Below are 16,501 nucleotides of genomic sequence, written 5' to 3'. Positions count from 1 at the left end.
CAGGAAACACAACATGGAATCCCACTTAGCAGGCCAGTGCCATACTGGCTGAAGTAGAACGTAGTCAGATTAACACATTTTCCATACAAAAGAAAAACGAGAACATGAATATTCTCAGACCATACAAGACTTTACACAAGTAGCACAATCCTACTCCCAGGCAGTAGCACCAAAAGTCTTGCTTCAGCTGCAGCAATCTCAAATCAAATGTACCTAGCAGGAAGAGTTCATAAAACAAGAACTGGACTCATACAATACCAGTCAAAAGTTTGATCACACCTACTCATTCCTGGGATTTTCTTTATTTTTGCCATTTTCTACATTGTAGAATAATAGCGAAGGCATCAAAACTATGAAATAACACATGAAATCATGTAGTAACCCAAGAAAGTGTTAATTTTTTTATTTGTATATATTTGCAATTCTGACAGCTTTGCACTCTCTTGGCATTCCCTCAACCAGCTTCATGAGGTAGTCACCTGGAATGCATTTCAATTAACAGATGTGCCTTTGTTAGAAGAAGAAAATTTGTATATTTTCTTTCCTTAATGCGTTTGAGCCAATCATTTGTGTTGTGACAAGGTAGGGGTGGTGTACAGAAGATAGCCCTATTTGGTAAAATACCAAGTCCATAGTATGGCAAGAAGAGCTCAAATAAGCAAAGAGAAACGACTTTAAGACATGAAGGTCAGTCAATCCGGAAAACGTCAAGGACTTTTAAAGTTTCTTCAAGTGCAGTCGCAAAAACCATCAAGCACTATGATGAAACTGGCTCTCATGAGAACCACATGAAGGAAAGGAAGACCCAGAGGTACCTCTGCTGCAGAGGATAAATTCATTAGTTACCAGCCTCAGAAATTGCAGACCAAATAAATGCTTCAAGTATCAGACACATCAACATTAACTGTTCAGAGGAGACTGCGTGAAATCAGGCCTTTATGGTAGAATTGCTGCAAAGAAACCACTACTAAAGGATTCCAATAATAAGAAGAGACTTGCTTGGGCCAAAAAACACGAGCAATGGACATTAGACTGGTGGAAATCTGTCCTTTGGTCTGATGAGTCCAAATTTTAGCTTTTTGGCTCCAACCGCCGTGTCGTTGTGAGACGCAGAGTAGGTGAACGGATGATCTCCACATGTGTGGTTCCCACCGTGAAGCATGGAGGAGGTGGTGTGATGGTGCTTTGTTGGTGACACTGTCTGTGATTTTAGAATTCAAGACACACTTAACCAGCATGGCTACCACAGCATTCTGCTACGGATGCCATCCTATCTGGTCTGCGCTTAGTGTGACTATCATTTGTTTTTAAACAGGACAATGACCCAACACACCTCCAGGCTGTGTAAAGACTATCTGACCAAGGATAGTGATGCAGTGCTGCGTCAGATGACCTGGCTCTCCACAATCACCCTACCTCTACCCAATTGAGGTGGTTTGGGATGAGTACGACCGCAGAGTGAAGGAAAAGCAGCCAACAAGTGCTCAGCATATGTGGGAACTCCTTAAAGACTTTTGGAAAAGCATTCTAGGTGATGCTGGTTGAGAGAATACCAAGAGTGTGCAAAGCTGTCATCAAGGCAAAGGGTGGCTACTTTGAAGATTCTCAAATATATTTTTTTTTATTTTATTTGTTTAACACTTTCTTGTTGCTACATGATTCCATGTGTTATTTCATAGTGTTGATGTCTTCACTATTATTCTACAATGTAGAAAATTGTAAAAATAAAGAAAAACCCTTGAATGAGTAGGTGTGTCCAAACCTTTGACTGGTACTGTAGTAGCAGAGCATTGTTTGTGGTACCAGTGGATACTGACCTATAACACGTCACATCATCCTTAGATTACCAGTTCAGTAAAAAACACTGATGACCAGTCCCTATGGTTACACTGGTTAACAACAGTTTTAAAATCAGTAAATCCCAGATGAACTATTAGCCTAAATTGACATACCAGTTCTACTTGTTAAGGACATTGTAGAACCAATACCCTCATCGGGTGGTGAGGAAGTAGCTGAACAGAACTTTGAACACTGTTTTTGACAACATGGACTAATTACTGCTGGACATTATCAGTACATATGGGTCACCTGGTGCACGTCTGGCCTGAAACCCAGAAAGATGGGAAAACATGGGGCCAATACTGCTCAAGATATCCACAGTCTTAACACATGGCAGACCCCTGGGAGTCCTGCCTTCACTGTATGCCGGAGGCCCAAAAAAAAGACCAGACCTGATTGGCTCCCTTACAGTAAGATGGGACGCGATTGGCTGTCTGTCTCAGGTGGAGGGTTCCGGTTGCCGTACGACCTCAATCACCTGATCCAGATCGGTGATGAAGTGCTTGAGGTCGTCAAGGCAACGCTCCCTGATCTCTCCCAGGTTCTCTCGGAGTGGAGTCTGCAGCTGCTTCTCCAGATTGGCGTCCTTAGCAACCAGCATCTTCACTACCATGCCAAACGTCTCACAGTCCTGCCGGTACACCTGGAAAACAACACAACATCAGAAACAGGAGCCAATAATACTTCATTGTGGTCATTTAGCAGATGCTCTTATCCACAAGGAATTTCAGTCAGTGCAATCTAATAAAACAATCACAATACAACATGATTAACAAGTAGTGAACATCAACTACAGAGCTGGAACAAATTAACAGTACTAGCTCTTCAGATTAGGAACATCAGTACTTCCTTGGAAAATGTGTCTGGTTTTAGAAACTATTTCCTGATGAGCCCCGAGCTAGCTCACGTCTACATGCTCGTTCAATAGCCCTGCGAAGGGAGAAGAGAACACTCTGGTGTGAACACACACTTCATTGTGTTAACACGTAGACCCAGGTCTCCTGTCAGCACACAAGCCTTCTTATTGGCTAGCCTGGCCCCGGGGCCAATAAAAACCCAGTAAAGTAGAGGAGTTGAGGCTTTAGGGCTTGTAACAGGTGTGAGGGGAACAATGAGAGGAGAGGTGTTAAAACCTTGATGAGAACTGCTGACCCCACACCTAGTCTTCAATGGCTCACACAGACCATACAGCAAATACACTGCGGATGTCATACAAGGTCAGCCCTAGTGCACAGTCTAATGATTTGATCAGAGGAGGATTTGTCTAGCTTATCTAAAATGAATGCAATACAACATCAACATTTGGATTACAAGAGCTAAATAAAAGAAGGCCTTAAATCTGTAATCTTTCCTGTCACAATAAATCACAAATGGAAACATGCACCGACAAGGAAAGAGTTAAATAACAGAGGGAAAACACCAAGGGAAGACACTGTTGAACTGTCATTAAGATGAAAAACAGTCCACCCCATTGCCCCAGGGTGACACCTGGAAAAGGTTCTCATCATAAACATGCAGAAGGAGAGAGAAAAGTGGCCTGTTTAGAATTGTGACCTTCTACAGACCAACATGGGAGCCGAGAACACATGCAGTCAAGATCATTATGGACATTCCAACATGGTCCACTCACTAGCCCTTGGTTACCACACCCTGACAGCTCTCCACTGCATACTGTGAGCTGTCTCAGACAGCACGGGGCTGTGCCGTCCAGAGTAGTTTAGCTTCCAGCTACAGTCCTTTTCTCAGGGCCTCTGAGTCTGCAGCTATAAGAGGTGATTCACTGTCAGGCCTTTAGGAAACAGACCCGTCACTCTATTTTCCCTTTCTCCCCTACTCGCTCTCTTATCTTGCTCTCTTTTTATGTCTCTCTCTCAATTCAATTCAAGGGCTGTATTGGCATGGTAAACGTATGTTAACATTGCCAAAGCAAGTGAGGTAGATAATAAAGAAAAGTGGAATAAACAAAAAATGTACAGTAAACATTACACTCACAAAAGTTCCAAAATAATAGACATAAAATGTCATATTATGTGAAAATAGTTCAAGTACCGGGAAAATAAATAAACATAAATATGGGTTGTATTAACAATGGTGTTTGTTCTTCACTGGTTGCCATTTTCTTGTGGAAACAGATGACAAATCTTGCTGCTGTGATGGCACACCGAGGTATTTCACCCAGTAGATATGGGAGTTTATCAAAAACATTTATTTCTGTTGAATTCTTTGTGGATCTGTGTAATCATCTCTCTCTCCTACTGGCTCCTGTCCTGTGTGAACAGTGAGGTGAACTACCACTAATCTTCTCTCCTACTGGCTCCTGTCCTGTGTGAACAGTAAGGTGAACTACCACTAATCTTCTCTCTCCTACTGGCTCCTGTCCTGTGTGAACAGTGAGGTGAACTACCACTAATCTTCTCTCTCCTACTGGCTCCTGTCCTGTGTGAACAGTGAGGTGAACTACCACTAATCTTCTCTCTCCTGTCCTGTGTGAACAGTGAGGTGAACTATCACTAATCTTCTCTCTCCTACTGGCTCCTGTCCTGTGTGAACAGTAAGGTGAACTATCACTAATCTTCTCTCTCCTACTGGCTCCTGTCCTGTGTGAACAGTGAGGTGAACTATCACTAATCTTCTCTCTCCTGTCCTGTGTGAACAGTGAGGTGAACTACCACTAATCTTCTCTCTCCTGTCCTGTGTGAACAGTGAGGTGAACTATCACTAATCTTCTCTCTCCTACTGGCTCCTGTCCTGTGTGAACAGTAAGGTGAACTATCACTAATCTTCTCTCTCCTACTGGCTCCTGTCCTGTGTGAACAGTGAGGTGAACTATCACTAATCTTCTCTCTCCTACTGGCTCCTGTCCTGTGTGAACAGTGAGGTGAACTATCACTAATCTTCTCTCTCCTACTGGCTCCTGTCCTGTGGCTCCTGTCCTGTGTGAACAGTGAGGTGAACTACCACTAATCTTCTCTCTCCTACTGGCTCCTGTCCTGTGTGAACAGTGAGGTGAACTACTTCACAGTGAGGTAATCTTCTCTCTCCTGTCCTGTGTGAACAGTGAACAGTGAGGTGAACTACCACTAATCTTCTCTCTCCTGTCCTGTGTGAACAGTGAGGTGAACTACCACTAATCTTCTCTCTCCTGTCCTGTGTGAACAGTGAGGTGAACTACCACTAATCTTCTCTCTCCTGTCCTGTGTGAACAGTGAGGTGAACTATCACTAATCTTCTCTCTCCTACTGGCTCCTGTCCTGTGTGAACAGTAAGGTGAACTACCACTAATCTTCTCTCTCCTACTGGCTCCTGTCCTGTGTGAACAGTGAGGTGAACTACCACTAATCTTCTCTCTCCTGTCCTGTGTGAACAGTGAGGTGAACTATCACTAATCTTCTCTCTCCTGTCCTGTGTGAACAGTGAGGTGAACTACCACTAATCTTCTCTCTCCTGTCCTGTGTGAACAGTGAGGTGAACTATCACTAATCTTCTCTCTCCTACTGGCTCCTGTCCTGTGTGAACAGTGAGGTGAACTACCACTAATCTTCTCTCTCCTACTGGCTCCTGTCCTGTGTGAACAGTGAGGTGAACTACCACTAATCTTCTCTCTCCTACTGGCTCCTGTCCTGTGTGAACAGTGAGGTGAACTATCACTAATCTTCTCTCTCCTACTGGCTCCTGTCCTGTGTGAACAGTAAGGTGAACTACCACTAATCTTCTCTCTCCTACTGGCTCCTGTCCTGTGTGAACAGTAAGGTGAACTATCACTAATCTTCTCTCTCCTACTGGCTCCTGTCCTGTGTGAACAGTGAGGTGAACTATCACTAATCTTCTCTCTCCTGTCCTGTGTGAACAGTGAGGTGAACTATCACTAATCTTCTCTCTCCTGTCCTGTGTGAACAGTGAGGTGAACTACCACTAATCTTCTCTCTCCTGTCCTGTGTGAACAGTGAGGTGAACTATCACTAATCTTCTCTCTCCTACTGGCTCCTGTCCTGTGTGAACAGTGAGGTGAACTACCACTAATCTTCTCTCTCCTGTCCTGTGTGAACAGTGAGGTGAACTACCACTAATCTTCTCTCTCCTGTCCTGTGTGAACAGTGAGGTGAACTATCACTAATCTTCTCTCTCCTGTCCTGTGTGAACAGTGAGGTGAACTACCACTAATCTTCTCTCTCCTGTCCTGTGTGAACAGTGAGGTGAACTATCACTAATCTTCTCTCTCCTGTCCTGTGTGAACAGTGAGGTGAACTACCACTAATCTTCTCTCTCCTGTCCTGTGTGAACAGTGAGGTGAACTACCACTAATCTTCTCTCTCCTGTCCTGTGTGAACAGTAAGGTGAACTATCACTAATCTTCTCTTTGTGGGTTTAAATGCCTTCACTTTCATTTTTCTAGATGTAGATGTTTTACTGCTCTAGTGATGTAAGTATTGATTGGATAACCCTATTTACTATTTATTATGGATTGATTTGTATTTTATTTTTTTCACTCGATGTGATGTGCACTGCACACCGGAAGAAGAATTATCACAGCAAAGTAATAATGTTTGTTTATGTGACATCTCATAAGGGACGGGTTACCAACTGGCGATTTGACACGAAAATAAAATGTAATTCATTCATTCACTAACGCTCATTAGACCAAGCAGAAAGTCATCAGGACACAAGGTTGAGTTTAGGTCAAATATAGATTTAGTCCAATTTAAACTAGATTATTAATTATCTGGATTCTAGGGCTCGATACGCCAGGCCGATACAGGAAGCTAACAGGCCTGGGGGAGTGAGTGGGTGTGTGCTGGAGTTGAAGACGAACCACAGCTGAGTTTGGCTGGGCAGGAATGTGAAGGTTGGGGTGGGGGGATCAGATGAGGACATCTAAGCCAGGTTACAGTCAGGATGCATCCCAAATGGCACCCTATCCAGTGCACTACTTTAGACCAAGACCCATAGGGCCATGTAGGGAACAGGGTGCCATTTGGGACACATCCTCAGTCCTCCACCCAACCCAACCCCATTAACAGTTGCTACTGTACTGCTAGGCATTTTCACTTCCTGGCTATTTTTAGCCAATCACAATGTTGCTGGTTGTGGACTAGAGCCAGGCTCTGTAAGGAAGGCAGAGGCCATGATAATGACATCGCATGAAACCTCTAATGGCTCTGATATTTTTTATTTTACCTTTATTTAACAAGGCAAGTCAGTTAAGAACAAATTCTTATTTTCAATGACGGCCTAGGAACAGTGGGTTGCCTGTTCAGGGGCAGAACGACAGATTTGTACCTTGTCAGCTCGGGGATTTGAACTTCCGGTTACTAGTCCAACACTCTAACCACTAGGCTATCCTGCCACCCGATATCATATGCATGTTAATCAAGAGCCCTACCCATTCACACACGTACATACATGACTGTGATAATCAGCACTGCATTGTGTTAAGGCTGTATTGTTAGTTCTATAGTAACTGAGATGGTCAGGCAACATAGTGACTGTATTTCCAACCTCAACTCCTTAGTTACTACACCATGAGCGGTTTAGATTCACAGGTAGGCTACACTGAACGTGTACGGAATAACAGGAGGATCCAATCAGTCCAAAGCAGGAAGTGCCATGTTCCAACTCCTAACAACGCATTTCATAGAGCACGCTGTACTTTCACATACTTCCTGTGTGACCCTTGAACCCATTACCCAAACAGGGAGGAAGTTGCTCTTGACCACTGGAGGTGTGGGTGGCTGTCGGTTTGGGTCCTGTTGTTGAGCCTATTGCTTTGAGCATGGAGGTGTCGACTGGTAGGAGTGCAGAGCCTGATCTCTGGGCTGTGGATCAGAGAGATAATGCATACCGGAAGGACAGGGAGGGGATCCAGCCGGGACACGGAGACAGGGGCCGCAGCCCCGCTCTGATTAGAGCCTGAGGGCTGAGGAGGAGGAGAGGCCACACAGTGTGGCTCTGGAGCTTAAAGGGTTGCTAATGAATCAAAACATGCTCCCAGCTTTCCAGGTTATGAGGGGTATGGCCTACCTCAAACCAGTGTCCCAAATGGCTCCCCGGTAGTGCACTTTAAAGGGAATAGGGCCCTAGTCTGGTGCCACATTCCAGACGATGATGAATAGGCCCTATAGAAGCTGGATGCCAGCCATGCCTTTCTGCCTTTTAACCAGTCCATGGAAGTGAGCTAAGCTGGTAGCTCTGCCAAAGTCAACACCATTCATATGCCTCATCTTCCTCCTCCTCTACAGTGAGAAGGCCATGGAGGTGGAATTTAGTCCAATTTCACTTTGCTACACAAACACAGTAGGCTATATGGGACGACAGGTGATATGTGAAAAGGGTAGAGGGAGCCAGTGTAAGTGTACAATGGAAGAGATGGCTGGACCAGATTGTGGAGGGAAAATAAACATCTCTCTCTCTCTGTGTGTGTGTGTGTGTGTGTGGTTGGCATCTGCTTGACACTTGTTGAGCGGCTAATCATTACTGCAGTGGAGAGTCCCACTTCACAGACCTTTCTAATGTGAAATAAGGAGGTTGTTTCTTAAAAGGCTTCCATGCTGGGTCACTTAACTATGTATGATCTGAGGACCTAAACACACACTTCAATCACTTGATGTGGAAAGAGCAGCAAGGTGAAACCTCAGAGGAAATCAACAGATGTTGAGGGAGGCCCAGTGCGCTCAGGAATAGTTTCTCTGAAGCAATGCTTCTTTATGCAGATAGAAACAGGTTTGAACAATTGGCTTTGAAGTACAGGTTTGGGATGTGTCTTTAGTGTTCAGCTTAGGCCAACACATCACATACCACCTACGCTTCAAACACACAAAAATGTGCTTTCTATTGAAATCTCACTGTCTCTCTCACTCTCAGTTTGCAGTGAGGACAAGACATACTACGCTTCAATAATCAACTTCACACAAAGATATTGCTTTCAACATAAACGTAACATTTTATTATTAATTTAATGCTAGATGTGTTCAGACTAGACCTAGAGGAGAGCTGACCAGATGTGTTCCCCGACTAGACCTAGAGGAGAGCTGACCAGATGTGTTCCCCGACTAGACCTAGAGGAGAGCTGACCAGATGTGTTCCCCGACTAGACCTAGAGGAGAGCTGACCAGATGTGTTCCCCTAGACTAGACCTAGAGGAGAGCTGACCAGATGTGTTCTCCCGACCTTGAGATGTGTTCTCCGACTAGACCTAGCTAGACCTAGAGGAGAGCTGACCAGATGTGTTCCCTAGACTAGACCCAGAGGAGAGCTGACCAGATGTGTTCCCCGACTAGACCTAGAGGAGAGCTGACCAGATGTGTTCTCCGACTAGACCTAGAGGAGAGCTGACCAGATGTGTTCCCCGACTAGACCTAGAGGAGAGCTGACCAGATGTGTTCCCCGACTAGACCTAGAGGAGAGCTGACCAGATGTGTTCCCCGACTAGACCTAGAGGAGAGCTGACCAGATGTGTTCCCCGACTAGACCTAGAGGAGAGCTGACCAGATGTGTTCAGACTAGACCCAGAGGAGAGCTGACCAGATGTGTTCCCCGACTAGACCTAGAGGAGAGCTGACCAGATGTGTTTTCAGAGACCTAGAGGAGCCCCGACTAGACCTAGAGGAGAGCTGACCAGATGTGTTCAGAGACCTAGACCCAGAGGTTCAGAGAGCTGACCAGATGTGTTCCCCGACTAGACCTAGAGGAGAGCTGACCAGATGTGTTCTCCGACCTAGAGGAGAGCTGACCAGACCTAGACCTAGAGGAGAGCTGACCAGAGAGCTGACCAGATGTGTTCTCCGACTAGACCTAGAGGAGAGCTGACCAGATGTGTTCAGACTAGACCTAGAGGAGAGCTGACCAGATGTGTTCTCCGACTAGACCTAGAGGAGAGCTGACCAGATGTGTTCACGACTAGACCTAGAGGAGAGCTGACCAGATGTGTTCAGACTAGACCTAGAGGAGAGCTGACCAGATGTGTTCAGACTAGACCTAGAGGAGAGCTGACCAGATGTGTTCAGACTAGACCTAGAGGAGAGCTGTTCAGACTAGACCTAGAGGAGAGCTGACCAGATGTGTTCAGACTAGACCTAGAGGAGAGCTATGTTTAACGACAGGATCCTTACTATGGCCCCTCAAACATGCTTTTTTTCTCTGAGGGAAGAGGACATCAAATGGCTGTTGTAAGGGTCATGCTCTGAGGTGCAGCTCCACAGAAGGGTTCTGTGTGTGTTAGGTCTCTACCCCAGGAGGACACTCAGATTTAATGAACTCAGTAGAACAGCACAGGTGCCCTTAATTAGCTCACTGGGAGCATAGGACAACACATACACACACATGGGGAGGCAGGTAGTCTAGTGGGTAGAGTATTGGGCCACTAACCAAAAGATTGCTAGATTGAATCCCAAAGCTGACAAGGTACAAATCTGTCGATCTGCCCCTGAATAACGGCCAGTAACTGTTACTAGACCGTCATTGTAAATAATAATTTGTTCTTAACTGACTTGTCTGGTTAAATAAATAAATAAAAAACATACGCCTCAGGTGCTTTCTATCCCACCCCTTCTAGACTGGGTGGTGGTGGTATATAAACCTGGGTAGAACTAGGCTGGGTGGGGGTGGTATGTTAACCTGGGTAGAACTAGGCTGGGTGGGGGTGGTATGTTAACCTGGGTAGAACTAGGCTGGGTGGTGGTGGTATATTAACCTGGGTAGAACTAGGCTGGTGGTATATAAACCTGGGTAGAACTAGGCTGGGAGGTGGGGGTGGTATATAAACCTGGGTAGAACTAGGCTGGTGGGGGTATATAAACCTGGGTAGAACTGGACTGGTGGTATATAAACCTGGGTAGAACTAGGCTGGGTGGGGGTGGTATATAAACCTGGGTAGAACTGGACTGGTGGTATATAAACCTGGGTAGAACTAGGCTGGGTGGGGGTGGTATATAAACCTGGGTAGAACTGGACTGGTGGTATATAAACCTGGGTAGAACTAGGCTGGGTGGGGGTGGTATATTAACCTGGGTAGAACTAGGCTGGGTGGGGGTGGTATATTAACCTGGGTAGAACTAGGCTGGGTGGGGGTGGTATATTAACCTGGGTAGAACTAGACTGGGTGGGGGTGGTATATTAACCTGGGTAGAACTAGACTGGTGGTATATAAACCTGGGTAGAATTAGGCTGGGTGGGGATGGTATATAAACCTGGTATGTATGGGCATCTGGCTGTTTGCAGTAATACACTGATAAGAAACCATGACTCGGCCCAGGAGTTTCTCCTGCTTCAGATGACAGGATAAGGAAAAACTCCAGGCCTGAATTCCACTTTTCCAGACCACATGACCTGACTGTTTAATGTGACGTGTCTGTATCATTATACATATGATAAATAACCTGAAGTGTGTGTGTGGGCTCACCACGCCAGAGACATGGCTGTGTCGGGCTGAAGTGTGTGTGTGGGCTCACCACCCCAGAGACATGGCTGTGTTGGACTGAAGTGTGTATGTGGGCTCACCACCCCAGAGACATGGCTGTGTTGGGCTGAAGTGTGTGTGTGGGCTCACCAAGCCAGAGACATGGCTGTGTTGGGCTGAAGTGTGTATGTGGGCTCACCACGCCAGAGACATGTCTGTGTTGGGTACCTGCTCTATTTCCCGGGCCTTGGCTCCGATGGCCTGCGCTCGGCGCTCCTGGAAGTCATCCTGGGTCTTGGGGGTCTCATCGATGGGGGGCAGGCCCTCCTCACGGTCCCACTCTAGGACATGAGCCTCCTCCTGGGGAGAGAGACAGAGAGAGATGGTGTCCTGGGTCGCTCCGCTGGCTGGAAGAAGGATTTCTGAAAACCGATTCATCCCAAGCTTTTATATTCATTTATTTCATTATTATTCAAGTATCTATTTTAAGTGATAAATTTAAGACAAAAAAACTGAACTTTTTTAAGCATAAAGTCCTTCTACATTGTCCACTCTGCTATCAATGCCAGTGAATCGATATGGGTGTGGTCATGTCCAGAGAGTCAAAACACACACAGTGCTCTGGTCAGCATCGAAGTGGAGCGTTCCCTACTTTCAGGGCTCAGCTAGACTCTGCATATGTGCATCATGGGAAAAGTTCAAATAAACCCCAAATCAAAATGAGATGTTAACATTGCATTAAGTACGGTGATCAAATCACACAGCAGATCTCCAATTAACCCTCTTTAGTAGAGAGAGATCAGCCAGCCAACAGCATTATCCCTCCCCCCACTGGGTATAACAGTCTGGTCCCCCATGTGTCAGAGACTAAGACAGGGAGAAAACGTGGCCAACTTAGATCATTGCTTCTATACTGCTGGATCTCTCTCTCTACTCCTCTCTGTCTCTCTCTCTCTCTACCACTCTCTGTCTCTCTCTTCCCCGCTCTGTCTCGCTCTCTCTCTACTCCTCTCTGTCTCTGTCTCTCTCTCTCCCCTCTCTGTCTCTCTCTACCCCTCTCTGTCTCTCTCTCTCTCTCCCTCTCCCTCTGGTTCTCTCTCTCTCTCTCTACTCCTCTCCGTCTCTCTCTCCCTCTACCCCTCTACTCCTCTCCGTCTCTCTCTCTCTCTCTCTACTCCTCTCCGTCTCGCTCTCTCTCAACCTCTCCATCTCTCTCTCTCTACCCCTCTCCGTCTCTCTCTCCCCTCTCCGTCTCTCTCTACCCCTCTCCGTCTCTCTCTCCCCTCTCCTCTCTCTCTACCCCTCTCCGTCTCTCTCTACCCCTCTCCGTCTCTCTCTACCCCTCTCCGTCTCTCTCTACCCCTCTCCGTCTCTCTCTACCCCTCTCCGTCTCTCTCTACCCCTCTCTCGTCTCTCTCTACCCCTCTCTCGTCTCTCTCTACTCCTCTCCGTCTCTCTCTACTCCCTCTCCGTCTCTCTCTACTCCTCTCCGTCTCTCTCTACCCTCTCCGTCTCTCTCTCTACTCCTCTCCGTCTCTCTCTCTACCCCTCTCCGTCTCTCTCTACCCCTCTCTCGTCTCTCTCTCTCCTCTCCGTCTCTCTCTACTCCTCTCTCTCTCTCTCTACTCTCCATCTCCATCTCTCTACTCCTCTCCGTCTCCATCTCTCTACTCCTCTCCTCTCTCTCTCTCTCTCTACTCCTCTCCGTCTCTATCTCTCTCCATCTCTCTACTCTCCGTCTCCATCTCTCTACTCCTCTCCGTCTCCATCTCTCTACTCCTCTCCGTCTCTATCTACCCCTCTCCGTCTCTATCTACCCCTCTCCGTCTCGCGCTCTCTACCCCTCTCCCTCTTGCTCTCTACCCCTCTCCCTCTTGCTCTCTCCCTCCGTCTCCTCTCTACCCTCTCCGTCTCTCTCTACCCCTCTCCGTCTCTCTCTCTACCCCTCTCCGTCTCTCTCCACCCCTCTCCGTCTCTCTCTACCCCTCTCCGTCTCTCTCTCCTCCTCTCCGTCTCTCTCCCCTCTCTCTCTCCCCTCTCCGTCTCTCTCCACCCCTCTCCGTCTCTCTCCACCCCTCTCCGTCTCTCTCCACCCCTCTCTCTCTCTCTCCCCCCTCTCCTCCGTCTCTCTCCACCCCTCTCCGTCTCTCTCCACCCCTCTCCCTCTCTCTCCACCCCTCTCCGTCTCTCTCCACCCCTCTCCGTCTCTCTCCACCCCTCTCCGTCTCTCTCCACCCCTCTCCGTCTCTCTCCACCCCTCTCCGTCTCTCTCCACCCCTCTCTCCGTCTCTCTCCACCCCTCTCCGTCTCTCTCTACCCCTCTCCGTCTCTCTCTACCCCTCTCCGTCTCTCTCTACCCCTCTCCGTCTCTCTCTCCCCTCTCCATCTCTCTCTCACTCCTCTCCGTCTCTATCTACCCCTCTCCGTCTCTCTCTCTCTACCCCTCTCCCTCTGGTTCTCTCCATCTCTTGCTCTCTACCCCTCTCCGTCTCTCTCTACCCCTCTCCGTCTCTCTACCCCTCTCCGTCTCTCTCTACCCCTCTCCGTCTCTCTCTCTACTCCTCTCCGTCTCCATCTCTCTACTCCTCTCCGTCTCCATCTCTCTACTCCTCTCCGTCTCCATCTCTCTACTCCTCTCCGTCTCCATGTCTCTACTCCTCTCCGTCTCCATCTCTCTACTCCTCTCCGTCTCCATCTCTCTACTCCTCTCCGTCTCTATCTACCCCTCTCCGTCTCTATCTACCCCTCTCCGTCTCGCGCTCTCTACCCCTCTCCCTCTTGCTCTCTACCCCTCTCCCTCTTGCTCTCTACCCCTCTCCGCTCTCTCTCTCCCCTCTCCGTCTCTCTCTCTCTCCCCCCTCTCCGTCTCTCTCTACCCCTCTCCGTCTCTCTCCACCCCTCTCCGTCTCTCTCCACCCCTCTCCGTCTCTCTCCTCCCCCTCCGTCTCTCTCTCTCTACCTCTCCGTCTCTCTCTACCCCTCTCCGTCTCTCTCCACCCCTCTCCGTCTCTCTCCACCCCTCTCCGTCTCTCTCCACCCCTCTCCGTCTCTCTCCACCCCTCTCCGTCTCTCTCTCTCCCCTCTCTCCGTCTCTCTCTCACCCCTCTCCGTCTCTCTCTCTCCCTCTCCGTCTCTCTCCACCCCTCTCCGTCTCTCTCCACCCCTCTCCGTCTCTCTCTCTACCCCTCTCCGTCTCTCTCTACCCCTCTCCGTCTCTCTCTCTGCCCCTCTCCGTCTCTCTCTCTCCCCTCTCCGTCTCTCTCTCTCCTCTCCATCTCTCTCTACTCCTCTCCGTCTCTATCTACCCCTCTCCGTCTCGCTCTCTCTACCCCTCTCCCTCTGGTTCTCTCCATCTCTTGCTCTCTACCCCTCGCTCTCTACCCCTCGCTCTCTACCCCTCTCCGTCTCTCTCTACCCCTCTCCGTCTCTCTCTACCCCTCTCCGTCTCTCTCTCCCTCTCTCTCTCCCCTCGTCTCTCTCCACCCCTCTCCGTCTCTCTCCACCCATCTCCGTCTCTCTCTCTCTACCCCTCTCCGTCTCTCTCTACCCCTCTCCGTCTCTCTCTACCCCTCTCCGTCTCTCTCTACCCCTCTCCGTCTCTCTCTCCCCTCTCCGTCTCTCTCTCTCTACTCCTCTCCGTCTCTCTCTCTACCCTCTCCGTCTCTCTCTCTCTACCCCTCTCCGTCTCCCTCTCTCTACCCCTCTCCGTCTCTCTCTCTCTCTACCCCCCCTCTCCGTCTCTCTCTCTCTCTCCTCTCTCTCTACCCTCTCCGTCTCTCTCTCTCTCTCTCTCCCCTCTCCGTCTCTCTCTCTCTCCTCTCCTCTCTCTCCTCTCCCCTCTCCGTCTCTCTCTCTACCCCTCTCCTCTCTCTCTCTCTCTACCTCTCTGTCTCTCTCTCTACCCCTCTCCGTCTCTCTCTCTCTCTCCATCTCTCTCTACCCCTCTCCGTCTCTCTCCTGTCTCTCTCTCTCTCTACTCCTCTCCTCTCTCTCTCTACTCCTCTCCGTCTCTCTCTCTCCCTGTCTCTCTCTCTACCCCTCTCCGTCTCTCTCTCTCCCCTCTCCGTCTCTCTCTCTCTACCCTCTCCGTCTCTCTCTCTACTCCTCTCCGTCTCTCTCTCCCTCTCCGTCTCTCTCTCTCTCCTCTCCGTCTCTCTCTCTACTCCTCTCCGTCTCTCTCTCTCTCTCTCCTCTCCGTCTCTCTCTCTCTACTCCTCTCCGTCTCTCTCTCTACTCCTCTCCGTCTCTCTCTCTCCCTCTCCGTCTCTCTCTCTACCCCTCTCCGTCTCTCTCTACTCCTCTCCGTCTCTCTCTCTCTACTCCTCTCCGTCTCTCTCTCTCTCCTCTCTCGTCTCTCTCTCTCCCTCTCCGTCTCTCTCTACTCCTCTCCGTCTCTCTCTCTCCTCCGTCTCTCTCTCTCTCTCTCCTCTCCGTCTCTCTCTACTCCTCTCCGTCTCTCTCTACTCCTCTCTCTCGTCTCTCTCTCTCTCCCCTCTCTCTCTACCCCTCTCTCTCTCTCCCCTCTCCGTCTCTCTCTCTACCCCTCTCCGTCTCTCTCTCTACCCCTCTCCGTCTCCCTCTCTACCCCTCTCCGTCTCTCTCTCTACCCCTCTCCGTCTCTCTCTCTCCCTCTCCCTCTCCGTCTCTCTCTCTCTCCGTCTCCTCTCCGTCTCTACTCCTCTCCGTCTCCTCTCTACTCCTCTCCGTCTCCCTCTCTCTCCTCTCCGTCTCTCCGTCTCTCTCTCCTCTCCGTCTCCTCTCTACTCCTCTCCGTCTCTCTCTCTCTCCTCTCCGTCTCCTCTCTACTCCTCTCCGTCTCCCTCTCTACTCCTCTCCGTCTCTCCTCCTCTCCGTCTCTCTCTCCCTCTCCGTCTCTCTCTACTCCTCTCCGTCTCCATCTCTCTACTCCTCTCCGTCTCCATCTCTCTACTCCTCTCCGTCTCCCTCTCTACTCCTCTCCGTCTCCCTCTCTACTCCTCTCCGTCTCCCTCTCTACTCCTCTCCGTCTCCCTCTCTACTCCTCTCCGTCTCCCTCTCTACTCCTCTCCGTCTCCCTCTCTACTCCTCTCCGTCTCCCTCTCTACTCCTCTCCGTCTCCCTCTCTACTCCTCTCCGTCTCCCTCTCTACTCCTCTCCGTCTCCCTCTCTACTCCTCTCCGTCTCCCTCTCTCCTCCTCTCCGTCTCCCTCTCTACTCCTCTCCGTCTCCCTCTCTCCGTCTCCTCTCCCTCTCCGTCTCCCTCTCTACTCCTCTCCGTCTCCCTCTCTCCCT

The 16,501-nt window shown here is 49.1% G+C and overlaps 1 protein-coding gene across 8 annotated transcripts in view; it reads right to left on the bottom strand.

Moving 5' to 3' along the window:
* Positions 1-1,696: 1,696 nt before the first annotated feature.
* The window catches only part of pphln1 (periphilin 1), a 43,371-nt gene continuing 28,566 nt past the window's right edge, over positions 1,697-16,501 (bottom strand). For all 8 annotated transcript variants that reach the window (XM_042318579.1, XM_042318577.1, XM_042318584.1 and 5 more), the window contains exons 9-10: positions 11,459-11,590; positions 1,697-2,482 (exon numbers count right to left, since the gene is read on the bottom strand). In XM_042318579.1, the coding sequence (XP_042174513.1) occupies positions 2,279-2,482; positions 11,459-11,590 (336 nt within the window). In that variant the 3' untranslated portion in view covers positions 1,697-2,278. The remainder of the gene's footprint in view (positions 2,483-11,458; positions 11,591-16,501) is intronic.

Source organism: Oncorhynchus tshawytscha, unplaced genomic scaffold (genome assembly GCF_018296145.1).
Source record: "Oncorhynchus tshawytscha isolate Ot180627B unplaced genomic scaffold, Otsh_v2.0 Un_contig_588_pilon_pilon, whole genome shotgun sequence".
NCBI classification, from domain to species: domain Eukaryota; kingdom Metazoa; phylum Chordata; class Actinopteri; order Salmoniformes; family Salmonidae; genus Oncorhynchus; species Oncorhynchus tshawytscha.
This window is presented reverse-complemented; position numbering and strand designations above follow the sequence as displayed.